The 23145-nt window shown below is 41.0% G+C and overlaps 1 protein-coding gene across 11 annotated transcripts in view; it reads right to left on the reverse strand.

Annotated features, from left to right (window-relative positions):
- The window catches only part of sals (sarcomere length short), a 105256-nt gene that overhangs the window by 45638 nt on the left and 36473 nt on the right, over positions 1–23145 (reverse strand). For 7 of the 11 annotated variants that reach the window (XM_080273566.1, XM_080273559.1, XM_080273557.1 and 4 more), the window contains exons 3-6: positions 12650–12851; positions 6869–6904; positions 3467–3508; positions 1306–1371 (exon numbers count right to left, since the gene is read on the reverse strand). In XM_080273566.1, coding sequence (XP_080129692.1) covers positions 1306–1371; positions 3467–3508; positions 6869–6904; positions 12650–12851 — 346 coding nt within the window. The remainder of the gene's footprint in view (positions 1–1305; positions 1372–3466; positions 3509–6868; positions 6905–12649; positions 12852–23145) is intronic. The other 4 variants (XM_080273567.1, XM_080273561.1, XM_080273560.1 and 1 more) reach the window with 3 other exon arrangements.

Raw genomic sequence — 23145 nt, forward strand, 5'->3', positions numbered from 1 at the left:
TGACTGTCGACAAAAGCTGTATCAGTAACAAAGAGTGATGTTTTAGTGTAACAGGCAAAATAAATCGCAGAGGAAAAGCAGTTATAAATCCTCCTAAGCCACAAGGAATACAGATAAAAATATAATCCACGATAATCCACACTCAATATTCACCTACAGCATATACCATTCCGCCAATCCATCCATTCATCATTCAGTTTAACATGTATCTACCTGTCTACCTACCTGTGCATCAATCAATCCATCCCTGACGCCGCTTCCTGCGAGAGGAGGCCCAGACAAGACCTAATGGCACCTGTCCTTACCAAGCACTGACCTCACAATCTTTCATTCTTTCACCATCGGAGGTCGTAGTATTTTATTACTCTTACCAACTTGTCAGCAACTTCAGCTTGGGGAGGCGTACCGGTACTCTAAGTGGCTCTGGGGATTCCATAACACCTCTTCTTCGGCGATTTATTCTGATTATCATACCTCAATATCCCCTTGTATGTTACTGCTGCAAACTGTGTCAAAACCCTAACGATACAAGAAGTATGCACGAGAATGACAGGGCTTACCATGCAGAAAAAATCGCAAAGGAAGAGGTGCTACGAAACCTCTTGTGCCACCTGGAATGGGGGCCAGGGAAACTCGTCATCTAACAGGTTATACTATACTTATGATTAGATAATCGTGCAAACTTGATCAAAGTGGATTGCAAATGAATGACTAACTTAAACTAGAAAGCACTCAGAGAGTGCATACCTCCGCCAACGCCAATGCCATTAAAATGGATCCGGATCTGCCCCCAAATTTAATCAATTATTTTTTGGTCCATGGCCAACCTTTCCCCAAAATTTCACTGAAATTCACTGAGAACTTTTGGAGATACTGTGTGGGATACTCTGGATCAGGATCCGTCCTTAAATATAATCATTTCTTCCTTGACCCATGGGCCATGGCCCACCCTTCCACAGTTTCATCCAAATCCGTTCATAACTTTTTGAGTAATCCTGCTAACAGATCCGTGGATATAGGGTCCGAATCCGGATGAGCCCCCAAATTTAAGCAACCCTTTCTTGGTCCATGGCCCATCTTACCACAAAATTCCATCGAAAACTTTTGGAGATATTGTGCACGATACTCTGGATCCGGATCCAGATCCACCCCAAAATTTAACAACTTTCTCTTTCAACAACCACAATTTTTATCACTCCTATAACTACGAAAGGACAGTCACAACCACCACGATACTGTAACCACTCCTGAACTACCCTCTATAATCTAACACACCTTTACTTCCCCCTACTCGACAATACTCACTAGGGTGGATGTGTGTCGAGGGGGGCCGTGGTTGGGAGGGGGGTGGTTGCCCCCTGGACTGGCGCCCTGTAAGGTCATGGTTAGGGTCAAGGTAGTAGAGGTAATGGTCAATCACACACCGTACCGGCAGCCTCACTCCACCTCAACCCATTCTCTGCCGAATTTACCTCCCTTTCTTCCTTTCTTTTTCCTCATTTTTTTTTTTTTTGCACTAAACTTAAGGAAGTCCTCATTCGAATACAAACTTCCTCCATTAAACTCTTTACCCCGACGGATCTCTCCTCAGTTGAACAAAATTGTCTGGCGTTAGGCAAGCTAAAATAAAAAGTATGGTAAATAAGGAGACTGGATGTGGAGCGAGGCTGTTTAACGGTCCTCAGTGTTCCGGTAATAAAGATCTGTTAGAATAAGCCACTGAAATAATTTAGGACTGTGTCAAGAGACGAATGAAATCAAAAGAAAGTAAAGCAACATACTGGTATTGAAATAATCCCCAATAATGAAATACCATTTTCAAGCCTAAATGGTAACAACATTGTACTTATAATTTTTCACGTGAAATAACTGTGTTTCATTAAAATTCGCATTATATCGAACTCAAACCTTTTCGAACGATTTCAAGAGAGCATCATCTGTTCGAAAATGGTGCTTCAGGCCGATATGTCAAATTCTAATGAAACAATTCACAGGAAACACGTCTACCAAACTGTTGACCACCACTTAGGCTCGAAGTGGTAGATAATAACAATAATAATAATAATAATATTAATAATAATAATATATAATGAAATAACGGCTCACTGATAAAGTAACAATCACTGAAAAATAATGACACCACCAACAGTAATAACAAGTAGTGTGATTTAAAAAAGTCACCGTAACTAAAATGTCATAAACAATAACTTAAACATTACAACAGAACCACAAGAACAACAAAATCTAACACAAAAATACAAGCCATCACTAATAATCTCAAACAAGACAACTTAAACAATATGGCAGCACTTATGGCAACTCAAGCGACACAATGGAGTACCAGAAATACATACTTTTATTATGTCCAAAACAACATCAACACAAGTACGTAAAAGGCGAAAACCAAGGAAGCAAAACACACAACGAACAATACTGATCTGAACAACATCCCAGCCACAACACAACACAAACACAAATTAACAGTCACCTCAAAACATTAACTCAGCATCACTCCATAAAAACACATTAACACAACTACCAAACTACAAACAAATTGACACAACCAGCACGCTAATACAGCCAGCACAACATTCACAATCACCCCACAACAGAACACACTGTCACAACCACCCCACAACACATTAAAACATCAAGCAAAGAACAAAAACACATAAACACGTCCATCACACAACACATTATCACAACCACACAACAGAACACATTATCACAACCACACAACACAACACATTATCACAGCCACCTCACAACACAACACAACACATTAACACAACAACCAATGAACAAAGAAACATTAACACGTCCATCATACAACACAACACATTAACACAACAGCTTCAACACAAAGTACAGTAACACAACTACCACACAACACAGAACATTATCACAACCATCACACTTCATAAAACCGATTAACACAACCCACCATACACCACAACACAAAACACATTAACACAAACACCAAGCAATACAAAACAAACATAAGATATAACAATGCAACACAAACAACATGAACGGGACGCAGCACAATACAGATGAATACAACCACCATGCAAATAAAAGCAGACTAAACCAGCAATAAAGATTTACAATACAATTAGCACAAAAATCAAACAACACAAAATACAACCACCATGCAGCACAGATAAAAACAGAGCCTCCACAAAACATAAAACACAGACCTTCGAAAAAAGATCAGTAATTTGAAAACATAAATAAAATTGTCAGTGCACAACACAGGAGAGCTCAACACACTGGATTAACAAGCAAAACAATATCAAACACTCCTATCAATAAAAAAACGGACAAAAACACTTAACAAACACAAACATACACCTGAACCAAAAAATACAGATAGAAATTATTACAAAAACCATCAGTGTGAGAGAGAGAATACGTCAACACACACTCTCAACACGCAACACACCCTGCAACACCCCTGGCTTACCCTGCCCTGTCCTTCCTTCCGCCATGGGGTCGGGTTGTCCTTCTGCAACACAAGATGCAACACTGTTATGGTGGGTGATGGTGATAAGCGACTCTCTTTCTCTCTCTCACACACACACACACACACACACACACACACACACACACACACACACACACACACACACACACACACACACACACACACACACACACACACACATACACACGCACACACAAGTGGACAGAGCATAATATCAAATAATCTAATGACTAGACTACTAGTTCAACTTTTCTATCCCTCCAGTTCGAAGTCTCTCATAATCTGAGTAAAATCATTTGTAGGCAGCGTGAAAAAAAATGAAAAGCAAGTCACGTGATCATATTGAAGGGACTGACTCACTTCAAAGCCTGAGATTATCCCTCTGTAACACACGTAGCTTAACTCGCAATCAGTCCACTCAATTATTCTGTCTGTCAGCACCTCTCTCTCTCTCTCTCTCTCTCTCTCTCTCTCTCTCACCTGGTCCTCGTCCTCTGCCCAGCCCTGCTCCGGATCGTTCTCTGTGTTAGGGTCCTGCAAGTGGTTAGAAGGTTGGTTTAGCTGGCCATACATGCAAGAGCGAAGGACACATCAGCCAGGTGTGTGAGACAGGTGTGTGTGGGCAGTGTTTTGTGTGTGAGACAGGTGTATGGGGCAAATGAAAGTGAGGTAGGTGTGTGAGGATGTGGTTTGAGGTATTGTTGTAGTGGCATGTGTGTATGGCAGTTGTGTAGGTGTGCAAGGAAGGTGTGAGAAAGGTGTGTAGGGAAGGTGTGCGAGGCAGGTGTGTAAGGAAGATGTGTGAGGCAGGTGTGTTGGGAAGGTGTGTGAGGCAGGTGTGTAGGGAAGGGGTGCGAGGCAGGTGTGTAGGGAAGGGGTGCGAGGCAGGCGTGTAGGGAAGGCGTGCGACAGGTGTGCAGGGGTGTGTGAAGAGATGTGTATAGAAAAGTTAGGTAGGTATGGAGGACAGATGTGAAGGAGAGATGTGTTAGGCACGTGTTAAGCAGCTGTTGTGCGCAAATGTTAAATCAAATACACACACCTCAGTAAAAATATATATCCTAGATTATTACTAAAAGTAAATGTATACAGAAAACAAGATATTGAAGCCAGAATTGCAAAAGAATGAAAAAGGAAGGTTTTAGAATATCAGAAAAAATATAAGAAATAAATTGGTAAAAATAACAGTGAAGAATTAGAAAAAACAATATTGAATTTATGCAGATAGGAACAGAATATCATCCACTCCAACACACACACACACGTTACCACCGACCCAACTCTCTCTCTCTCTCTCTCTCTCTCTCTCTCTCTCTCTCTCCACTCACCCCGTTCTCTCCCTCCTGCTCCTCCTCCTCCCACCACGACACAGGGCTGCCGGGGTCCTTCAGAAGAGGAGGGAGGGGGTTAGTGAAGCAAGACTGGCTTAACAGAGGCCATGTGTCAGCTCAGGCTGGCTTAGAAGTAGTCACAGGTCAGGTCAGGATGGCTTGGGAGAGGTCACAGGTCAGGTCACATTAGGTCAGGATCAGGATGTCAGGTGTGTTTATGATCTAATTCACATTTAACGTAACAGTCAGGTCAAATATACTTGGGTCACATTTACCTCGAGTCAGCTCAGGTCAGATCATTTTTTTATTTTTTTTCAAGATCAGGGTTTTTCATGTCAGGTCAAAATGGGTCAGGTTTATTTCGCCAGTTTAGCTCCATATCAGGTCAAAGGTCGTTAAGTTTAAGGCTAGATTAATTTCAGGCTAGGTCATGGAGGATTAAGGTCGGGTCAGGTCATCAGTTTCCCATCAGCTTAGCCTAGTGTCAGGTCTTTTAGTTGGTCAGGTCAGGTTAAGGTAAAAAAAAAAATAACAGTTGTGGTTGTTACTTTCAGGTCTTTTTGGTCTCAGGTCTGGTCAGGGTATGTCAAGGTAAAAGGGTAATTTAAATCACAGGTCAACTCAGTCCCAGGTCCGGTCAGGGAAAATCGGGGTCACGCAGGCCAGTTCAATTTAAAGCTAAGTTTGTTTTAAGTCTTTTAGTAACAAGTCAGGTCCGGCTCGTGCAATTCAAGGGGAAAAAAAAAAAAATACCATTTCAGTTTCAGGTCAGGTCAGGGCATATCCGGGTCAAACAAGTCATATCAGTTTGACGTACAGTTAGTTCCAAGTGTTCTAGGTTAAGGTCAGTCGTGAGTTATGTCCATATAAATAAGTTCAGTTACGAGTTAAGGTCACACAGGTCAGTTTCGAGTCAGGTCAGGTCAGAACAAGTCAGTCAAATAGGTCAGTTCACAGTTAAGTCGTGTCAGGTTATTCCAAGTCTTTCTGTGTCAGCTCAGTCGGGGTAAATCTACAAGCAAATCAGCTCAGTCATGCCAGGTTCGTTAAGTCCCTGGTCGGTGAAAGCTACCAAAAGCAGATCGATAACTGCATAAAAAGAACTCATTAGACAGCGATTAAAAACGCTTAAGCTAGAAAAAATATTAATAATGTAAATACAGGACAAGAACAAATATCCTACTTCGAGTACTGTGTTCAATTGCTGTAAGTCATAGTTAATAAAAGTACAAGTCCTCTAAGCCAATGTAATTTAATGCAGGATTTATAATAGGCAGTGAAAGCAAAGCAAAATATTTAGCTCTGAAAATAAAGCCTGGAAAATGATAAGTCTGGTCAAGAGATTACATGGAAAGAAAGAAATTATTTATTTTCCAAAGTACTGTACTGACAAAAAAAAAAGAAAAGGTTAGTTTGCCTAAGTACAGAAAAATATACATTATTACTCATCAATATATATATATATATATATATATATATAAGACACGGATAAAAACGAAAACATTACTTTGTTTATATGCAGGGTTTTGTACAAGCCGTTCCACCTTCATCACGGTAAAACTTCAAACAATTATGGCCTGGGTGAGTGAGAAATTGCAGAAGTCACAGATGCCGAAAAAACAAAACAAAACGGGACCCTGAAGCGAGCGATTAGGTGTCAGCGATTGTGTGACTCGCAGCACAGTCAGTAGTGGTGTGTTCTTGTGAAATTTGGATGTCAAGACTGGCTTTCAAACGACAACAAAGGTTTACTTCCATTAGGGCACAGCATTTTCTTAATCTATAAATGCCTTTTTTTTTTTTTTTAAATCATATCCTTTGTTTGTATACAGTATAAAAATAACCTCCAGTGGAAGTTTGCCTCTGGAGATGCTATGACCTGGCTCACAATACATTAACTTCATTTTGACTTTTATCTTACTTCAGCACTCGCCCCCTCGAATATTTTGCTTTAAAATCAAGATGAAGTCAAGATGTGACAATTTCTCTCAAGAAAACACACCACAACTGTATTTCTCTCTCCTTACACATTTTCTTCTCCTTTCCTTACCTTCAGCGAGTCCTTCATCTTGTTTTCTGGAGGATTCTGAAATGACAAAATCAGACGAAAGTTCTGAAGCAACAGGAGGGGAAAAAGTGCAAAGTGCTCTCTCTCTCTCTCTCTCTCTCATTTCACCCGCTTGAATCAGATGACGTCATTTTTATTCTGTTCTTGCTGTCACCAGGCGTCATCTCTTCAACTTCGGGAGGACACTTATGAATGATGGGGGTTAATGAAAACTGCATACAAACCCTCCAGTTCAAAAAGCCTTTCCTAAAATAAAATTGCATACTCGGCGAGAGGAGGTTAATGTGATATGTATGAAGAAGAAAAAAGAAAGAAAAAAAAAAAAGGACTTCCAAGGCAACTAAACTCCGTCCACTTTAACTCGGCCTTAAACTGCCATTTCTGTCTTGAATACTGAGATGAAACGACGGACTGAACCCAGAAATAGCGCTAATCACGAAAAAGTGCCATGGAAAAGATGGAGGGCTGCGAAAAATTTACCGCACAAAGTCGAAAATGTCCTTCAAGTTAAGGTGGATGAAGTTAAGTCCCTCTCCACATCTGGAACTAAGAACTCATGAGGCGAGACTCCAGCCCTCCCAGTGTCGACAACTTTAATGATGGACGAATGGTTGTTAGGCTCAATTCACAGGACTATGTTGACAATTCTATTTTTGTGCGCTCCCTTCTATATATGGATCCTACTCCCGCTTTTGTCGGTCGGAGACAAGAGAAGGCAGGATGATTATGAGGATACTGGTAATTCTGACGATATGATGATGACGATAATGATGATAATGATCAAAACACAAACAAAATTTTAAAAAGACGTCCTTGTGTTGATGGAGTGCATATCACCTCTATCTTTAAACTGGTAAAAAGAGTGAAACAGAAAGTGTGAACCAGAGAAAGCAATAGTGTTCAGCTTGAGCTTATCGATTACGAGGGTCAACAAGACTGACATTTTTCGCTGTCTCCATAATTCCCCACGACACGACTTTCACTTGCCGGATTATCTAGATTCCCAATAATACTGTTGGCTGAACAGGGACAAAAGGGAAATAAACCGATCACACCTGTCATAAATTCGAACTGCGGTTCTAGCTGCGAGATGGATATGCTAACAAATGTACCAGCAGCTCCCTAGAGAAAGGCAGGCTGGGATGACTCACCGTGTCTCTCCTTCCCAGCCAACCCTTTATCCATCCACCACATACCCCCCCCCCCTTTGTACAGTGAGAGCATGCTGGCCTCTCTGACCACTTACTTTGTTTTTGCCAAGTTCTTGAAGGTCACATTGCACAGTGAGTTTGTGTGAGAAAAATGGTATTTTAGGCACAGCAGGTGCTTAGAAATGCGTACAATACGAGAGTGTATTAGAGGATAGGTTGCTCTTAGAAACAGTCTCCACTAAACATTTAGTTGCCACGGCTGACTTAGGCAGACAATTACATTCAGTTACGGGAAACCTCTCAGCAGTGAAATGGTGAATACCTTCATTACGATATCTTATAATACTCGTATTATGGCCACAGCCAGAAGATTTATTCATTTTATGACTGATGCCCCGTGGTACTAGAGTTAGAATAATCCCTATTAACTCCTTCAGTAGGTAAGCGGTAGCAAAAGTAAAATGAAAAGTACATGATCGAGGTAAAGGAGTTACGGGACACGTGGAGAGCAGAGAGAACTCCACTGTGTACTCTGTGGTCATCACTGTCACATATAACACAAACTCGGGGTTTAGGCTACTGTTTTACTACGCGTTTTATCTATCCCATTTTTGAGTTTGTATAGTCGTTCGTAAACAGACTGTCTCTGAATCACCTGGACTGTATAAAGTGTTCAGTCTTTGAATATACCACGACTCCCAATACCTTATGGTCAAAGCTTCCCCAATATCATCAGCACTATATATATATATATATATATATATATATATATATATATATATATATATATATATATATATATATATATATATATATATATATATATATCCAGTCTTTTAATAGACCATGACTACATGTTCATCTCTGAATATATTAATGCTGTATATGTTCAGTCTTTGAACGAATCACAAGTCTAAATGGTGTGTCTGTGAATAAACCAACAGTGTGTGTGTGTGTGTGTGTGTGTGTGTGTGTGTGTGTGTGTGTGTGTGTGTGTCTTGCACTCTACACCCAGCAACACACTCAAACAGTTCTAAAAGTTAAATGTGTAAACACGAGTTGGATAATTATACCACCAAAGGCTTGTGTTGTTACGCCGTCAGATATATTCATATTTTTTAAAAGATCATATAATTTCACGTAGAGAGAGAGAGAGAGAGAGAGAGAGAGAGAGAGAGAGAGAGAGAGAGAGAGAGAGAGAGAGAGAGAGAGACAGACAGACAGACAGACAGACAGACAGAGACAGAAAGGTAGATGGACAGACAGATAGACAGACAGACAGATAGATGGATGGATAGACAGATAGATAGATACTGTAGATAGATAGTATCTTCCTGATATCAACATTCTGTCAATACCAGATCATATACTATTCCGGTGTAATATGTAGAATAAATTGTTAAAAAGGAGCAACGAGATCTTGAGTAAAAAAAAAAAAAAAGGCTTTACAAATTCTGCATTTCTTTTTCCTAAGACAGCTCATGTACAACTTTAATATTCAGTGTTAAGATAAAAATGAATAACGAAAGCCTTAATGAGAGATTGGACAGCCTGCATTGAAAACAAGAACATAAACCATCAAAGCTGTTGGTGGTGGTGACAGTGATGGCCACGGGGGTACACAGTGCATCTCCTAGGGTACGCCAGGTGTGGCAAGGTTGTTGGAGTGCTTCTCAGGTGGGCCAAGTAAGTAGGGCTCACAGCAGCAGCGGCGGTGATGGTACAGTCGAGTAGTTCCTCTGCATTGCTGGTTCCCAAACTTTTTTGATCCGTCATCTTTCTTTTCTCCAGGGCTAAGTAAACAAGGGCCCTACCTTCAGACAACGGCAATAATACATACCCGAACCTTCAATCATTATGAATGATATTAATATTTATAGTAACTGCTCATTCATGTGTTTCCACAGCTGCACAAACATGGCAACTCTACCTACAAACGGATATACCAGTGTATAACAAAATCAATAAAACTTAACAGAACTTTGGACGAACAAAAAATGGAGGGGTGGGGGGATGAAAACACACGCCACACAAGAAGGTAAACTCATCATTACGGTCAAAGTTTAATCCCTTCAGCACAATGACGCCCTAAATATATACGCTTGCCATTGCCAGATCTTATTTAGCTTGGATAGGCCTCTTGTGGCAAAGGTGTTCATAAGGTCTTACACAGCTTCTTTACAATAATCAAATGGGCTCAAAGCTCACATCGTTAATTTGTAAACCCAGATATGTAACGCAATTATTAACCGGACTGATACACTCCCCGACCTTTACGAACTGTAGGGCTGGAGGGAAGTTTTAGCCAGTCTATCACAAGGAATAAAGACCCGAGCACTCAAGGAAATTTACGATGACACTACTACTCCTGCACTCAAAGATGATGATAGTTGGCGATGACACTATTACTCAAGCACTCAAGGAAAATCTCGAACTACTAACAACGGGTCTTCGTTCAGTGTGAGACCCTGGTTACCACATCTCTCCAGCCAGAGGCCCAGAGATACGATCGGAGGGTGAGCAAAACCATGGCTCACGAGTGTACGAGCAAATAATGGGTGGCGAGCTCTGTTGACAAGTATCGGCGGCTAAAATGTACAGTAATTCTGAAGAACGAGAATACTAGAATATACTGAATTCTCTTACTTGTCCCTCCAGAAATCGAAAGGAAACAGAAACTCAACCAGAAATAATAAAATAGCGACTGATGCGACAGAAATAGCGGTATAATAAGACAGAAGATAAAAATAGCAACTCAACCCGGCGATACTCCACCTGTCAGAATATGTAAAATTTGGGACCTATTCAACCAGACGATTATTCATTCTGACAGTATAAAAATCGTGCCTCAACCTGAAAAACATGGCAAGTGAATAAGATAGAGAATAAATATAAAACATGAATAAGACAGACATTCAACTAGACAAAAATTGCAACTCCATCTAAAACAAAAATAAAAAAATATGTAAAAAAAAAAATCACAACCTACGAGAATAGCGACTGAGCCTGATAACACAGCGACTCAACCTGGCAAAAATAGCACCTCAACCTGACAAAAATTGCACCTTAACCTGACAAAAATTGCACCTCAACCTGACAAAAATTGCACCTTAACCTGACAAAAATAGCACCTCAACCTGACAAAAATAGCACCTCAACCTGACAAAAATTGCACCTTAACCTGACAAAAATAGCACCTCAACCTGACAAAAATAGCGACTCAAACTGACAAAAATAGCGACTCAACCAGACAAAAATAGCACCTTAACCTGACTCTCTCCGTGATAAAAACAGCAAATCTCGCTGATACAAATCTCTCTCCCTGATAAAAATAGTCACTTCCTTTTAATAATGGTGAGTGTTAAAAAGAGCGACTCTCCCTGATAAAAATGGCAACTCCCTGATAAAATGGTACCTCTCCCTGATAAAAATGGCAACTCCCTGATAAAATGGTACCTCTCCCTGATAAAAATGGCAACTCCCTGATAAAATGGTACCTCTACCTGATAAAAATGGTAACTCCCTGATAAAATGATACCTCTCCCTGATAAAAATGGTACCTCTCCCTGGTAAAAATGGCAACTCCCTGTTAGCTCTCCCTGCTAAAAATGGCAACTCCCTGATAAAAAGGGTACCTCTCCCTGATAAAAATGGCAACTCCCTGTTAGCTCTCCCTGCTAAAAACTGCAACTCCCTGATAAAAATGGCAACTCTCCCTGAGAAAAAAGTGCAACTCTGATAAAAGTGGCAACTCTCTCTGATAAGAAGTGACTCTTCCTGTTTAAAATGACGACTCTCCCTGAAAACAAGGTGGTCTGTAATAAAATCACCCATCTATCCGGATAAAGTCAATCTGTCACTTAGCCTGATAAGATACTCTGGGATACATCTAATGACTATAGCTGATAAAATAAAAGCAATTCTCTTCATTACAAGATAAAAACTCTCCCGATGCATAAAGGCCAGTGATAAGGATACCCACTCACTCCTAAATGCCAACCTCCCCTCACTCACCCTGATAAGACTCATCATGACAAGAAGTTACTCCCCAATCAAAATATATTCTCCCAGGCGAAATAGCGGGTATTCTCGCTGATAAAAAGACGCCTTAGCACAACGAAACAGTAACTACTCTGGATAATCAACACAGACTCGGATAAAACAAACTCTCACTATTAATACTGATCATCCTAATATCAATCAAATTTCTGTCAGAAAAATTCAGACTTTCCCTGATAAGAGCAAACTCTCGAGTGGGTAACACCAATCGACTAAGGTGTTCATCCATCCTTTGTGGGTTGGTATGTAAAGTAAGAGTACAGAAGGTAACACCTAGGGGAGGTAACTGGAAGCCTGGGTGATGCTGTGACCTTGTATCCTAGGACAGAGGCAGAATAACCTGTCAAAGCTTCAAGGCGTAACGTATGGAGATGAGCACTGTGGCTACGTGCCGCATGTCACCTGCCTCACCTTTTCATCTCTCTCTCTCTCTCATAAATATAAATATAAATATATATATATATATATATATATATATATATATAGATAGATAGATAGATAGATAGATAGATAGATTTATATTTATATAGCGCCGGTGATACAAACCACTTACCCTGATAAGGTTAGTCTGTGGGTCCTGTGGGGGAGGTGGTACTGGTGGTGGTGTGGGAGGCATGTTTGAGTTGTGTAGTGGAGGCTGGTTTTGATCCCACTGGCCCGAGTGTCTGCTGGCCCTCCTCCACCCGGCACCCTGCCACTCCGGCTCTGGGCTGACAGGGGACGCGCACTCAGCTGACTCGCGGCGCCCTGGGGGCCTGGGGGTTAGAGAGATGGAAATTTAAAAAATGCAGAAACATAGATGTAGTACAGTATCACTCGGCTTTGAACAGACTCATTAACTTGGTAAACAAGATGACATTTTTCGCTATATATATGCTGCTCTCTGAAATTTTTACTCAGAAAGGGGGAATTAGGAGGCTGGTAAGTACATAAGTATACGGGGTTTCCTGGGAAAAGTGTGGCTGATTCCTGGAGGTTATCCTTGGTCAATTTGCTAGTAATAAATACTCCACCAACGAGTCAAATTCTCAAGTTACTGACCTACAATACTGATGAATTTTGGGGTGAATTAAGAGTGAGAACACATTCGTCCACACCATCTATAACTGCAGCTCATTAACGGCTGAAAATTGGACCCTTGTTGATACAGTATTTATTACTCAAAATCTGCTCAAGAATATATAACCTCCTGAGTCTGCCGTACTTCTCCTGGTACACTCTTCGTATGAGGCGCTCCCAGTAGTAACACCATCAATTCATACTACACTCTGTCCACTTCAACTTGACTCAAAAGTTCGTTCCCTTCATCTTTAATTCTTAGTGATAAGATATTAACACCAGAATATGATGCTAGTCAAAAAAAAGTGTTATGTGTGGGAATGTAGAACTGTCGTATTCTCTTATTCTGTCACTAAGCTGGGAGAAATTAGCCACATAATGATGAGTATGTCTGCCAGTTAAGGTGTATGAAATACAGTATTGGTATCACCCCACATATATAGTAGTTGTTCGGTATGAGTCAGTAGATGCGTGGTTCAATAGAGAGTTGAGTGTAATGGATTTGCTCACTGCTGTGCCTAGTGTTAGATATACAGTACACACACGCACACACACACACACACACACACACACACACACACACACACACACACACACAGGCATACATGATCATTTTCTCTCTCTCTCTCTCTCTCTCTCTCTCTCTCGGGTCAGCTGTCGAGAACATGCATGTACTCCTGTATGACCACTGTACAGTTACGGACAAAAACATCGCTCCACCCTTTTTGTCGAAATATCATGAAACTCTTATATGATATTTTCAAAAGGCTTATCGGGCTCCTAAGATCATATCACTGGATTTCGTTAGTTATCGCTCACTGTTTCATTTCCAGTAGACATAAAATTTCCATCTCCAAGCCGTAACGAGGGATTACTACTAGAATAGGACGCTAGTCAGGATGAAGTGATGTGGAAAGGATGCATAGCCATACGCTTCTCTTATTGTGCCTCAAGGTGAATGCAATATAGTTTAGTAGTAGTTAGGGTGTGTCTGCAATTGTACACTACCTAGCCCTTATTATTTATATGGGAGGAAATAAGACCTTAGCCCATTTCACCTTAAGGCTTATATATCTAATTATTTATATATCTCTATCTATCTACATACATACCTATCAATCAATCAGTCAATAGATCAATCAATATTTACCTACTGTCTATCTATCTGTCTATATAATTTTAATTTTTGCTGTCTCTAGAAATTTTTAATCAGATTACAAGAGACTTATCAAACTCTATGGGTCAGTCGCCATTAATCTCTTCAGTACAGGAGTCCTTTCCAACGCTGAATAAAATCGTCTGAAGGTAGCAGCCTATAAATCAATGCCGTTCTCTGGCTGAAGGGGTTAAATATTTACCTACACAACAGAAAGCAGTCACAATGTCCCTATATCTAACCAGACTATATCTAATCGTTCTCTAACCTATACAGCTCCAAGTTTTCTAAGTTGAGTAAAATCGTCTAAAGCTGTAAGAACAGATTACAGACGTCAACGTACTGAAGGCATTAACGTAACCTCTTCTGCCCCAGTGTGTGTTTCGTTATATTCTTGCGTCCACTGTATGATATTCAACGACTTTATTCGACTCCTGTATTGAAGATGTCCATATCTAGCTCCTTTATTTCGAAATTGCTCTTCTAAGCCGAACGCAAGGGTCTGGAGAGAGCTCCCCCCCCCCCAAAGAAAAGCCATTGTATTGGAAGGGTTCATCACCCTGCAAAGGGAATACGTGGTTATGTAATCACTTCTAGTCAAATCAAATCTAGCCGTGGCAGACATTTAACTGTTATAATATGGTGGTGACTTACATATTTCATATTTATAAATCAGGCGATTTTTCATATCTTAGGTGAGAATTTTCCAACTAGAAGAGTTACTTATACCTTTAAATAATCCCTTCACTATGAGTTTCAATACCACATGTTCAATATACAGTATATATATATATATATATATATATATATATATATATATATATATATATATATATATATATATATAAGGTCCCCCCTAAGCTACTAAAAGTGTCTGGCTGTGGCCAGAATAAACGAAGGAGGGACGTCATCACCTTCACTGGAGCAAAGTGCGTGCTGGTAAATTTCGTCCGCTGGCATCCTGTTGGTTCATGCCAATGACATAATACAGACTTTGACACATGCATATTCCACAGCCATTACACCACCACATTTACAAGCTCTGACATAGACACAGCCAATACCATACACACAGACTCCGACACACAATGACACAGCCATTACTACACTCCACATACATGTGCAATGCTCTCGCAACAGACGCCCATCTTGACGGCAACGTCATATACGTGCCTCGGAGATATATATATATATATATATATATATATATATATATATATATATATATATATATATATATATATATATATATATATATATATATGGTGTGGAGAAAGAGAGATATGAATGAGTAAAAACTGGGTGTCTTAAATGGGGATGATGGGCAATCCAGAACAAAGGTGAAATACGGAAGCTGGGTCCTGAATGGGTAACTATGAGCAGAATCCAGCTGCAGTGGGGAAGAGCATCCATTTCTCGTGATGGGCTAACCAACCAGCAACGGGTGTCATACAGACTAAACCTGGAATTAACCACGAGCAAAATGGAACCTGGTGAAAAACTGGTCTAACCTCGGAATAGGTAGGTGCGTGCCAATGGGAAATGGGTGAAAAAATGGACTTAACTCGAAAACAACCACGTGCAATAATTGGGACGTGCCAAAATAGAAATGGGAGAAAAATGGACTAAACTTAGAAATAGGCAGTTATGTGCCAAACTGACATGGGTGAAAAAAATTAACTAAACTTGGAAATAGGGACGTGCTAAATGAAAATGGGAGAAAAATGAACAAAACTCTGAAATAGGTAGCTACGTGCCAAATGGAAATGGGTAAAAAAATTGACAAAACTCTGAAATAGGTAGCTACGTGCCACATGGAAATGGGTGGAAAAACGGACTAAGCTCTGAAATAGGGACGTGCCGGCTGGAATGGGTGAAAAAAAATATAATGGGCTACGTGGGCAAATGGGGACATATCAAACGGGGTCCAAATTTCGCTGGTAAATGGGGGAAATTTGGGAAGAGAGTCATGCCAATTTACTGATTACGCTTTACTTGGTGAGCTTCTTAATATATGCCTTTAGTTTCTTCTTGCAGGGCATTACTCGTTCGCTTCTGAAAATACATGAAAACTGTGAATGAGCGGTGTGTGTGTGTGTGTGTGTGTGTGTGTGTGTGTGTGTGTGTGTGTGTGTGTGTGTGTGTGTGTGTGTGTGTGTGTGTGTGTGTGAGAGAGAGAGAGAGAGAGAGAGAAGAGGGGGGGAGAGTTCAGAGAATGCAGGCCCCTCCCCTCTCCAGCTGGCATTCTTCCCAACTTGACCCGCTGGTAAGGTAAGGAGGGGCGATGTTGACACCACCACTGCCACCACAAACACCTCTGCCAACACCACTGCCACCACAAACACCGCTGCCAACACCACTGCCACCACAAACACCGCTGCCAACACCACTGCCACCACAAACAACAGACACCACAGACACGCTTACTCCCACCACTGCCAACACCACAACCAACATTAAAAACACGCTCTCTCACACAACGCAACCACCTCTAACACCATTACTAATATCACTAACAACATTACCAACACCACTACTAACAACATTGCTGAATTCATAAACAAATGCCAACACTAAAACCACAGACATCACTAATAAAACCACCACTATCACCACCACCACCACCATGTTCATCACCACCACCATCATTACTTAACCACCTCTACCATTACCACCATCCAATGAAGAAATTTTCCCCCCCTACCCTACTGCTTCTGTCACCAACACTATAACAAACACCACCCCACTGCCAAAACACACACACACACACACACACACACACACACACACACACACACACACACACACACACACACACACACACACACAGCCTTAATTCAGTCACCATTACCATAATATCAGGAACTACCAGAATTAATCCTTCTAGTGCAATGATATCCATTTTTTATAAGACTGCTGCCTTCAGACGATTTTATTAAACTTAGGAGAGCGCCCTAGTGGGGAAGGTGCTATTCCATTTTCACTTCGCCCAAAACTGGTATCTCTACATCTTGAACTCTCATTTGTAACAATGGATTAGCACGAGAATATAATGATAGTCATGATGAAGTAATATGGACAGGATCTAGAGCTGCATATTGTCTTCTGGTGTCAAGCCATATGGAATTAGCAGCGAAAAGACGAATAGCTGGACCAAATTAGGGTAGCAAGAACATAGCCAAGGCTCTATCTAAAGCTCCTGTTCGAAAACTCTTGCAGCTGCTTTGCTTGTTCACGGATACCATCGTTATCAGCAACACGACTGGTCTGCCAACGTTACCAAACCAGTAAATGTAAATATTACCACTAACACTACCATTATGACCACTACCACATACACTACCAACACCTGCTGCTATCAAATTATTTCTTTCAATTTAGGGCAGCTCTCGGGAGCTTAGGAGAGTATCTGACCTCTAAAGGTCGGAGTCAATCCCAGTCTGAATAATGTAGTTAGGAGATGGCAAGAAAGAAAAATTACGTCCCTTGGCTGTAGCAGGTAATATCCTCTTGTAGGCTATGTAAACCTACTAAGGCAAACCATTTCGAAGTTAAAAAGATGAAAATAACACAATATAATGATGGTGTAATACGCATCATAAATCGTTTAGAAAGGCAGCTGCACTGTCTCCATACAAACAAGAATACAGATTTACCTGTTAACGCTTTGGCGACGAGGCAAATTCTAAGCTGAACATGTTGCAGGTATAATCATTGTTAAGCTTTCTCACGTCCTGATAAGTCACAGTTTGTAACCCTCAGATGTGAGCCCACTCCTAAGCTGAAAACTATCCACTGGGGGCAGCAGCCCATGAAACTGTCAATATTTTTCGCGCGCACCGTCATTTTTATGTAACCATAACAACGGTATTAGAAAATGTTACCGTACTTGAGCATATTTCACTGTACTTTGATTTGCTGCCGGTACCATATGAGACAACCATTCCTGTACGTTACAAAGTTAAAACCATACACGCCATCCTCCAACTCCGCTTCTCTTCATTCATCCAAACCCAGATCTACCTAGCACTCACCTCCCACCACTCATCCGTATATGAGGAGTTAGTTCCCTACGAAACTGTAGCAACCACATTAGGCTATTTTATATGCGGAAAGAATAAATTACAGATATAATACCAAAAGAACATTCTCTCTCAAAGAATATCATACAAAAACAGTGCCAAAATTAAGATCCCCCATTTTGGGATGTGTGAACGCAACGTGCCTGAAACTGGAGGAAGCAGGTACGGGAAATGAGAAAATGAGGACAGCTGTTCCCAAGTTAACCCGTTCGCTACCCATAACTTCTCACCACACAGGAAATTCCACTTACTTCCTCTCAGATCAGGGTGGAGAGATGAAATTAACCTCGTTTGTCAGATGACCTCTATTTAACTGCATAATGGCTACTGACGCACCATTATTTTCAGCTCGGTAGACTCCTTTAATTTTAAGGGACAAAGACGCCCATCATTATCTCCTTAAGAGAGAGAGAGAGAGAGAGAGAGAGAGAGTAGTTATGTGGGTGTGTATATTTAGTGACAGAGTGGGTCGCCATGCCAGCGGCCTTGGGCACACGCCATCACACCCACCCTATCAACAAAACACTGCACCCCCTCTGTCTCTTCAGTCATTTGCCAGCGCCTAACTCATCGCTTCCTGACTGATGCTCGGTGGTCAGGTGTTTGCAGCATCATCATTCTAATCCTATTGCCAGCTAATAAATGGAATGAGATCGATCCAGGAATATGAGAGGGAAAATATAGCATCATTATCCTCTCTCTCTCTCTTTCTGTTTCTCTCTCTCTCTCTCTCTCTCTCACACACACACACACACACACACACACACACACACACACACACTGCCAACCAATACCTAAATCAATAATGTTCGTATCTGCATTCCTGTCTTTTCCAAACTTTCTTTACTCTGATCTATTGCTTATCAGCCTATTTCACACCAACCCGCTATGGTTACGTATTTGGTCTCCCCCTGGTTCTTTGCCCACCACATCCTCTCGCTTCATCTCTGGGTCGCCACTGTGTTAGCCTAATCGTCCACCTGTTGTTTGCCCTACGACAATGTGATCTGCCAATGTCCTCGTTCGTCTTTAACTGCGGTGACTAACATACCTACTTTTGCCTTCCCTTTTATCCTTCCACCTGACACACAAGGCCGTAATATATGTGACAGGTGGCTTCGGAGTAGGTCTTCTTTCGCGATTTATTTTGCATATTACACCATCATACTTAACTTCACTTAAATCATATTATCAATGACAAATTTTGTATCAACAACATACTCGTACACGAGGATAATGGGTGTAATGTGCCGAATGAATCGATAAGACAGAGGTGTTACGCATTCTCCCGGGACCACTCAGAATACGGGCCTTACACTGAGGGTTAGTACAAACAAGGTATAACTTCAATCATGTTCAGCTTTGTCATCTAACAATTGTCTTACAACACTCTTCAGTACTGTGGAAAAAATGTCAGCATTTTTACAACATTATACTTGAATAGGTGGACAGATAGATAAATAAATAAGTAATATATACATAAATAAATAAGTACACAAATAAATGATTAATATTCACGACGCTAGATTTAACTTGGGGCTGCATTCTCATCAATTTCGAGGTTCTCTGTCACCGCCTTTTACAGATTCTCTCTCTATATTACGCTCTGATGTCCTCCTTGATGATAGTAGTACAGCCTATTACTACTAAAGATGTATACATAACAGACAAGAAAATATCAGCATGCAATATAAATCGCAAAGGAAAATGTGCTTCATGATTACTTTCCGAACGAAAATATGGGTTCAGAGCTGAGTGATATTTCTCCAGACGTTTCTATGCATCTAGTACTTTTGATATATAATTTTAAGCATTTCACTCTTATTGTCAGATCTGGATCTTTGCTCTGACTAACAGCAAAGTATACATGAAATTTCAGACGACTCCCTCCACCTCACCCACTTCAATGAGTGAAATGGATCTGCATGAAACTTCAGATCTCATAACCAGCTCGAAAATCTAGACGATAGTTCATTCATCTATCCCACATTTCGAACGACTTTACAAGAATATTCATTCCTTTCCCTTCTGTCTGCTTTATTAACTCTTATCACACTAACTGTTTAAATATGGAAGGCTGCACACTTTTTGTTTTACCACAACTCCCCCGCATTCCCCCCATTTTGATAAGAAATTCAACTCATCTTCTCCCCATTTCAAAACACTGCGGACGAAATCTTCACCCATCTTTCCCATACACTTCACCCAGTCTGAAAAACGAAACACGAAATTTTATCTGTGTATTTCCATTTTCGTGACACCACATACGAATTACACCCATCGCTTCCCCATTTCGAAAGCCTACACATGAAGTTTTATTTACTCTTCCCGTTTTGGAGAGACAGCACGAATTTCTACCCATCCTTTAAGAATACCACTGAAAGTTATTTATCTCCCAACCGCGAAAGACTACACACAAATTTTCCGTCCATTTTCTCTCCATTTCAAAAATTTTACCACCCATTTCCAAACCCCGCACGAATTCCATCCACCTTCTCCATTTTTTCGAAAGACTATCCCCGGAATTTCAGCACTTCAGAGGACTATCCATTGAATTTCATCCCCGTTACTAAAGACTTCAAGAAAATTTTCACCAACACCCACTCCTCATGAGCCATTTCTAAAGCCTGCGAGGCATTTTTGGCATAGGATGTGGGCAGCAGCAGTGCATTCCTGGCTCCTTACGTGTCCGTCTGTCCCGGCCCCAGCTGCTGAAACACTGCTGGGACGGGGTGTTGTTGGTGTTCGGGGTGTTGATGATGATGATGATGATGATGATGATGATGGTGATGATGATGGTGGTGGTGGTGGTGGTGGTGATGCTGACAGTTTCTGATCCTTTCACTGTGAAACGTTTCAAGTCAAACATTATCGATGATGGTGGTAGTGGTGGTTGCGTTATTTTTTTGAAGTGTTGTGGTGTCCAGTGTGCAAATCTGTGCCAGGCCGCAGCTGCTCAGACACAACTGGGAAGGGGCGTGCGTTTGGGGTGTTCCGGGTTTTTGAGGGTGTTGCTGTGCGTGGTAGAAGGGTTAGGGTGTTAGTAGTGAGGTAGTGATTGGGGTTTTATTTATTTATTTATTTATTTTTTTTCAGGTATTCATGGTGTCCGTCCGTCTCAGCCTCGGTTGCTTTATCAATACTGAGCTGGGCAGGTGTTCGGGATGTTCAGAATGCTCGGGAGGTAGAGGTGTAGGAGTGTTCAGGGTGTAACCTACAAAGGAGTACAATGGAAAGCGAAGGGGAACAAATAGCAACGGCCCAACTGATCCTTTAGAGGTCTTTTAAAATAAGGACGGCTAAGACTCATAACTATTCCATGACCCTAAGACAAGGACGACAGAGCAGGAAGGACGTTGTGGTGCTGGGGGTGTTAGGTTTGTTGATGGTGTTGTGTTCGTCGTGTTCAAGGTTCACATCTACGTCTGTCTCGGGCCTCAGCTGGTATAACACTATCTGGGGCTGTTTTGGGCAAGAGTTACTCGTTACTCGCAGTCCTTCATGTATACAACAGGTCAGCTGTGGAACTATCTCCTGTCTGTATTTCCTACTGCCTATGATCTCCAGTCTCTCAAACGCACAAGCATCTCGAAATGAACGTTTCTTGAATTCGGCCGTCTGTTAACGGGGTCTTGTTTTTGTTTTTCCTTGGAGGGAACAATCTTGCGGGCTCCTAGCCTTTTGTTCCTTCTTCCTTGCATAAAAAAAAAAATGTTCTGGATACTTATTATTAGGGTTGATGATGGTGTTGCTGTTTGTTGTTTACGGTGCTGGTTTTGTAGGCTACATGAGGATGATTTTCGTTTGTTCACTGTTCATGGTGTTTGTGTCTGTTCATGGTACTGGCATTGGTACTAGTATTGTTGTGCGGGTATTTGTGTTGTTCACTGTCCTGTTATGGCCAGTGTTGGTATTGTTTGTTGCTTACTGCAGTTCACGTTGGTATTAGTACTGGTGGTGTTCATGGTGCAAGAATCTGTTAAAGGGTTGTTCACGATGTTGGTATTTTTCAGTGTGTTATTCATGGTAAGGGTATTCGACTGTGCTCACAGTGTAAACTTTAGTGTTGTTTGTTCCGCTGTTCGTCTCTGGTATTCGTTTTGTTCATGCTTTGCCGTTGTTCATGGTGTGTTCATAGCGCAGGTGTGTAGTGTTCACGCCAACTTCAGCATCGGCCAAACCCCCAGTCGCCTTGTTTCTTTACGTAACCAATGAATCCCGGCGCCAATCCTCAGCCCGAATTTCGTAAACAGGATGCGTTGCCTCTCCCGAATTTTTCAAACTTTCTGGATAACACAAACATTAGATCAAGGACAGACGCAACGCAGGAATTTCTAAGAAGTTGGTGTGTATACCGAATGATGTGAAAACTCTGCCTCCACCCCCCCCCCTTTTTTTTCTTCTCTCTCATTTACAAGTCTATGAAAACTATAAATACGAATGATACTGGCTATATAACTGCATGGAATTGTTGTGTGTAACGCAGACTGAAAACTCTTAAGGAAGACATTTGGCTTTTTTGTGTACAAAAGAAAATTTATATTTATGACTGCCTTATTTTTTCGCATAAAGTTTCTGTGAATGGCGAAGACTGAAAGAGTTTCAGAAACACAGAACTGGAATGGAACGGCAATTTTCTCGTATTTATTTGGTGTGCAGAGAAAAAATCAGAAACTTTGATCTGTCAAATTTTTTTATATGTGTCTATAAGAATGATAAAACTTACCCAATAATGACACTTGCCGTGTTTTT

Source organism: Coenobita brevimanus, chromosome 55, assembly GCF_032717465.1.
Source record: "Coenobita brevimanus isolate Jiangsu-jjx chromosome 55, ASM3271746v2, whole genome shotgun sequence".
Classification (NCBI taxonomy): domain Eukaryota; kingdom Metazoa; phylum Arthropoda; class Malacostraca; order Decapoda; family Coenobitidae; genus Coenobita; species Coenobita brevimanus.